At 38.1% G+C, this 7500-nt stretch overlaps 1 protein-coding gene across 2 annotated transcripts in view; it reads left to right on the top strand.

Annotated features, from left to right (window-relative positions):
* The window catches only part of LOC143277641 (uncharacterized), a 16713-nt gene that overhangs the window by 5893 nt on the left and 3320 nt on the right, over window positions 1–7500 (top strand). Inside the window, exon 3 of one of the 2 annotated variants that reach the window (XM_076582530.1) lies at window positions 3018–3122. The exons of the other annotated variant lie outside the window; for it this stretch is intronic. Coding sequence (XP_076438645.1) covers window positions 3018–3122 — 105 coding nt within the window. The remainder of the gene's footprint in view (window positions 1–3017; window positions 3123–7500) is intronic. 2 annotated transcript variants of the gene reach the window in all.

The following is a 7500-nucleotide window of genomic DNA, read 5'->3' as shown; positions in this document are numbered from 1 at the left end:
GTTGGTGTTGTTGGTGGTGTGTTGTTGTTGGTGTTGTTGGTGGTGTGTTGTTGTTGGTGTTGGTGGTGGTGTGTTGTTGTTGGTGTTGGTGGTGGTGTGTTGTTGTTGGTGTTGGTGGTGATGTATTGTTGTTGGTGTTGGTGGTGATGTATTGTTGTTGGTGTTGGTGGTGATGTATTGTTGTTGGTGTTGGTGGTGGTGTGTTGTTGTTGTTGTTGTTGGTGGTGGTGGTGGTGTGTTGTTGTTGTTGTTGGTGGTGGTGTTGGTGGTGGTGTGTTGTTGTTGGTGTTGGTGGTGGTGTTGGTGTTGTTGTTGGTGGTGGTGGTGGTGTGTTGTTGTTGTTGTTGGTGGTGGTGTTGGTGGTGGTGTGTTGTTGTTGGTGTTGTTGGTGGTGTGTTGTTGTTGGTGTTGGTGGTGGTGTTGGTGGTGGTGTGTTGTTGTTGTTGTTGGTGGTGGTGTTGGTGGTGGTGTGTTGTTGTTGGTGTTGGTGGTGGTGTGTTGTTGTTGGTGTTGTTGGTGGTGTGTTGTTGTTGTTGTTGGTGGTGGTGTGTTGTTGTTGGTGTTGTTGGTGGTGTGTTGTTGTTGTTGTTGGTGGTGGTGTTGGTGGTGGTGTGTTGTTGTTGGTGGTGGTGTGTTGTTGTTGGTGTTGGTGGTGTGTGGTTGTTGTTGTTGGTGGTGGTGTGTTGTTGTTGGTGGTGGTGTGTTGTTGTTGTTGTTGGTGGCGTGTTGTTGTTGTTGTTGTTGGTGGTGGTGGTAGTGGTGGTGGCGGTGGTGGTGGTGTTGTTGTTGTTGTTGGTGGTGGTGGTGGTGTGTTGTTGTTGTTGTTGCTGTTGGTTGTGTTGTTGTTGTTGTTGTTGTTGTGTTGCGTTGCGTTGCGTTACGTTGCGTTGTACGGCGTTGTATTATATTGTTCTGAACTTATTGCAGTGCATTGCATAGTATAGTATAGTATAGAAAAATATAGTATAGTATGGCATTGGTCTGTATTGCACTGTACTGTATTGTATTGTACTGTATTGCGCTGTACTTTGCTATATTGTGCTATACTGTTCTGTACTGTACTGTATTGTATTGTACTGTATTGCGCTGTACTTTGCTATATTGTGCTATACTGTTCTGTACTGTACTGTATTGTATTGTACTGTATTGCGCTGTACTTTTGCTATATTGTGCTATACTGTTCTGTACTGTACTGTATTGTATTGTACTGCGCTGCATTGCCTTGCCTTGCCTTGCCTTGCCTTGTATTGTATTGTATAGTGCTGCACTATTTTCTCGCCATGACACGTGGGCTGTGTGTCGCCACAGCGCAGCGATACCCCCTCTCTCTCTCTCTCTCTCTCTCTCTCTTCTTCTTCTTCTTCTTCTTCTTCTTCTTCTTCTTCTTTGTAATGTTTTCGTTAATACTCCTGCTCTGTGTTTTCCGATGTACTTCCAAAGTGGGCTTTTCCCACAAAGTTTTTGCCAGGGACTTTTTCTTCTTCTTCTTCTTCTTTGTTCATGGGATGCAACTCCCACGTTCACTCGTATGTACACGAGTGGGGTTTTACGTGTATGACCGCTTTTACTAAGATTCTTTTTTTTTTAATCATAATTATTATTTAATTATTTATTTATTTATGTGAGCTTATCTATTATTTATTCACCTTTTTTTTCTTTTCTTTTTTTCTTTTTTCTCAAGGCCTGACTAAGCGCGTTGGGTTACGCTGCTGGTCAGGCATCTGCTTGGCAGATGTGGTGCAGCGTATATGGATTTGTCCGAACGCAGTGACGCCTCCTTGAGCTACTGAGACTGAGACTGAGACTTACTAAGATTCGAACCCGGGACCCTCAGATTGAAAGTCCAGCGCTTTTAACCACTCGGCTGTTGCGCCCGTCTTGCCAGCCGGGGACAAATATCTTGCTGATGTGCATGAGTTCCTCCTCACTGTCACTGTCACTCTCTGTCTGTCTCTGTCTGTTTGTCTGTCTGTCTCTCTGTGTGTTTTTGTCAGAGCAGTTACGATATCTGTAATTGCAATCTCTAGCTGTTGTCATTATTATGTTGACAAGTATTATTGTAACAAGTCTAATATAGCATTTCTGTCGATCGATTCCCATTAGTGTGATTATTTCTGTAGCAGGCTTATTCTAGCGTGTATGCATATTGATTCCAAGTTTGTTTGTTTCTTTGTTTTTTTTTTACTTCAGTAAGTGATTGAAATGCAGCTGTTGCTGTTGCTGCTGCTGCTGCTGCTGCAGCAACAGAAAAAACAGAATAATATTCGCAGTAACTGTTGTGATGATAATGATGATACTATTGTTAACAAGACAAAAGAATCATCATCATCATCATCATCATCATCACCATTATCATCATCATCATTATCATCATCATCATTTTCACCATCATTATCATCATCACGTCATCATCAGCATCATCATCATCAACAACAACAACATTATCTTCATCATCTACTTGCAGTTAATTTTGGACGCGGTTGTTTGATGGGCCAAAAAGAACCGGAATGATATCCTAGAGGTAACGCGTCCCCCGGGGATGCGAAAGATCTCGTTTCAGCGCACTGGTTCGGACCACGGCACAGTCGCTAGTATTTTCTCCCCCCCCCCCCCCCCCCCCCTTCACGAGAGCTTTTGGTGGTGGGTCTGGACGCTAGTCATTCGGCTGAGACGATAAACTGAGGTCCTGCGTGCAGCATGCACTTAGCGCACGTAAAAAGAACCCTCGGCAACAAAGGCGTAGAAAAATCCACTTCGATAGGAATACAAAATAAAATCGCAGGCAGAAAAAAAAAAAGGAAAAAGGAAAAAGAAAAAAAAAAAAAAAAAGGGTGGTGCTCTAAGTGTAGCGATGCGCTCTGCCTGCGAAGAAGAATAGTCCGAAGATCACACAGAGAAAAAAAGAGTAATACAAATACAATAATACAAATATCTATCTTTTTCTTTTTTTCTCTCTCTCTCTCTCTCTCTCTCTCTCTCTCTCTCTCTCTCTCTTTCTTTTCCCCTCTCCCTTCCAGGCTGTGACCCGTTCGACTGTGACAGCCGTTGTCCTCTGGGCTTTGCACGTGATGACCGTGGGTGTCAGCGGTGTGAGTGTGATTACTCTGCTCTGCAGGCCGTTGGTGAGTGTGCTGTGAGTTGTCATGAGGGTCATGATGAGGATGATGAGGATGATGATGATGATGAGGAGGAGGAGGAGGAGGAGGATATGCATTGTTATTGCTATCATTATCACTATGAATGATGATGATGATGTGGATTTTGATTGTTATCATTATCATTATGAATGATGATGATGATATGGATGATTATTGTTATCATTGTCACTATGAATGATGATGATGATGATTATGATGATGATGATATGGATTGTTATTGTTTTCATTATCACTGTAAATGATTATCATTATGATGATGATAATGATGATGATGATGATATGAATGATTACTGTTATCATTATCACTATGAATGATGATGATGATGATGATGAGGAGGAGGAGGATGTGAATTGCTATTGTTATCATTATCACTATGAATGATGATGATGATGATATGGATCATAATTGTTATCATTGTCACTATGAATGATGATGATGATTATGATGATGATGTGGATTTTTATTGTTATCATTATCACTATGAATGATGATGATGATGATATGGATCATAATTGTTATCATTGTCACTATGAATGATGATGATGATTATGATGATGATGATGATGATGATGATGATATGGATTGTTATTGTTTTCATTATCACTATAAATGATTATCATTATGATGATTATGATGATGATATGGATGATTATTGTTATCATTATCACTATGAATGATGATGATGAGGAGGAGGAGGAGGAAGAGGATGTGAATTGTCATTGTTATCATTATCACTATAAATGATCATCGTTATGATTACGATTATGATGATGATAATGATGATGGTGATGATGATGATGATGATGATGATTATATGGATTGTTATCTTTTATCATTATCACTATGAATGATGATGATGATATGGATTGTTATTTTTTATCATTATCACTATGAATGATGATGATGATGATGATGATATTGATTGTTATTTTTTCATCATTATCACTATGAATGATGATGATGATGATGATGATGATCATATGGATTGTTATTTTTTATCATTATCACTATGAATGATGATGATGATATGGATTGGTTTTTTTTTCTTCATTATCACTATGAATGATGATGATGATATGGATTGTTATTTTTTTATCATTATCACTATGAATGATGATGATGATATGGATTGTTATTGTTATCATCATCACTATGGATGATGATGATGATGATGATGATGATGATGATGATGATGATGATGATATGGATAGTTAATGTTATCATTATTACTATGAATGATGATGATGATGATGATGATGATGATGATGATGATATGGATAGTTAATGTTATCATTATTACTATGAATGATGATGATGATGATGATAATGATGATGATTATGATATGGATAGTTATTGTTATCATTATCACTATGAATGATGATGATGATGATGTGGATTTTTATTGTTATCATTATCACTATGAATGATGATGATGATGATGTGGATTTTTATTGTTATCATTATCACTATGAATGATGATGATGATGATATGGATCATAATTGTTATCATTGTCACTATGAATGATGATGATGATTATGATGATGATGATATGGATTGTTATTGTTTTCATTATCACTATAAATGATTATCATTATGATGATGATGATGATATGGATGATTATTGTTATCATTATCACTATGAATGATGATGAGGAGGAGGAGGAGGATGAAGAGGATGTGAATTGTCATTGTTATCATTATCACTATAAATGATTATCATTATGATGATGATGATGATATGGATGATTATTGTTATCATTATCACTATGAATGATGATGAGGATGAGGATGAGGATGTGAATTGTCATTGTTATCATTATCACTATAAATTATTATCGTTATGATTACGATTATGATGATGATAATGATGATGGTGATGATGATGATGATGATGATGATGATGATGATGATATGGATTGTTAATGTTATCATAATCACTATGAATGATGATGATGATGTGGATGATTATTGTTATCATTGCCACTATGAATGATAATGATGAGGATGAGGATGAAGATGATATGGATTATGGATTGTTATTGTTATCATGATCTCTATAAATGATTATCATTATCATTATGATTAGGAGGGGGATGATGATGATGATGATATAGATTGTTATTGTTTTCATCATCACTATAAATGATTATCATTATGATTATGATATGAGGGGATTGTTATTGTCATCATTATCACTATGAATGATGATGATGATGATGATGATGTGGATTGTTATTGTCATCATTATCACTATGAATGATGACGATGATGACGACGACGACGACAACGACGACGACGACGACGATGATGATAATGATGATGATGATGATGATGATGATGATGATGATTGTTATCATTATCACTATGAATAATAATGATGATGATGATATGGATTGTTATTGTTATCATGATCACTATAAATGACTATCATTATGATTATGATTATGAAGGGGATGATGATGATGATGATGATGATATGGATAATTATTGCTATCATTATCACTCTAAATGATGATGATGATGATATGGATTGTCATTGTTATCATTATCACTATGAATGACTATTATTGTGATTATGATTATGAGGGGGAGGATGAAAATGATGATGACGATGATAGTTATGATGATGATGATTATCATTATTGCTATCATTATCACTATAAATATTATTATGATGATGATTTTGAGGATGATGATGATTATGAGGATAATGATTAAAATTTTTGCTGTTATATATATCGTACACACACATCTACACACACACACACACACACACACACACGCGCGCGCGCGCGCGCGCGCGCGCACGCACACACACACATACACACACTCACACACACACACACACACACACACACACACACACACACACACACACACATATATATATATATATATATATATATATATATATATATATATATATATATATATATATATATATATATATATATATATATATATATGAAAAATCGCTATATAAAAAAATAATGTAGCAGTTTTCATTAATATGAATGAATTAAAAAAAAATAAACAGCTTTCGTTTTATTTGTATATATAAAAAAAAAAAATTAAGTATGTCCAAAATTATGACCCTCCATTACATACTGCGGGGGACCAGGAAAATCAGTTTCTGATGGCCCCAGCGACAGTAATGACTCCACCTCGGGAGGAGAGAGAACCTGAGCCTACAGGGAGGGGGGTCCCACTTTGGGCGGTATCGTATGCCCCCCCCCCCACCCCGCACCCCCCACACCTTTCCAGCAACCCCCTCCTCCCTCCCAGTGCTCTCCTCCCCCTTCTCTCTACCCCCTTCCCCTCCACAGGACTCTAGTCATTCGGATGAGACGATAATTCGAGGTCCCGTGTGTCGTGGTGTGCAATTTAGCGAACGTAAAACAGAACACCACCCACGGCAACAAAAGGTTTGTCCTAGGCAAAAAACAAACAAAACAACAACAACAACAAATCTGTTTGGGAGGAAAAAAAACCCACTTTGATAGGAAAAACAAATACATTTGCAGTAAGAAGAAGAAGAAGAAGCACTTGCAGGAAGCAGAAGAAGAACTTGCAGGAAGCAGAAGAAGAACTTGCAGGAAGCAGAAGAAGCACTTGCAAGAAGAAGAAGAAGAAGAAGCACTTGCAAGAAGAAGAAGCACTTGCAAGAAGAAGAAGCACTTGCAAGAAGCGAAGAAGCACTTGCGAGAAGAAGCAAGCACTTGCAGGAAGCAGAAGAGCACTTGCAGGAAAACGAAGAAGAAGAAGCACTTGCAGGAAGCAGAAAGAGAGCACTTGCAGGAAGCAGAAGAAGAAGAAGCACTTGCAGGACGAAGATGAAAAACCTCTGCAACAAGAAGAAGAAGCACTTGCAAGAAGAAGAAGAAGAACTTGCAAGACGAAGAAGATAGCACTTGCAGGAAGCAGAAGAAGCACTTGCAAGAAGAAGAAGAAGAACTTGCAGGAAGCAGAAGAAGCACTTGCAAGAGAAGAAGAAGCACTTGCAGGAGCAGAAGAAGCACTTGCAGGAAGAAGAAGAAGAACTTTCAGGAAGCAGAAGAAGCACTTGCAAGAAGAAGAAAAGAAGAAGAAGCACTTGCAGAAGCAGAGAAGCACTTGCGAGAAGAAGCAAGCACTTGCAGGAAGCAGAAGAAGCACTTGCAGGAAAACGAAGAAGAAGAAGCACTTGCAGGAAGCAGAAGAAGCACTTGCAGGAAGCAGAAGAAGAAGAAGAACTTGCAGGAAGAAGAAGAAGCACTTGCAAGAAGAAGAAGAAGCACTTGCAAGAAGAAGAAGCACTTGCAAGAAGAAGAAGCACTTGCAAGAAGAAGAACTTGCAGGA

This window comes from Babylonia areolata, chromosome 34 (assembly GCF_041734735.1).
Source record: "Babylonia areolata isolate BAREFJ2019XMU chromosome 34, ASM4173473v1, whole genome shotgun sequence".
Lineage (NCBI taxonomy): Eukaryota > Metazoa > Mollusca > Gastropoda > Neogastropoda > Buccinidae > Babylonia > Babylonia areolata.
The sequence above is the reverse complement of the archived record's forward strand: the minus strand, read 5'-3'. Positions and strand labels throughout refer to the sequence as shown.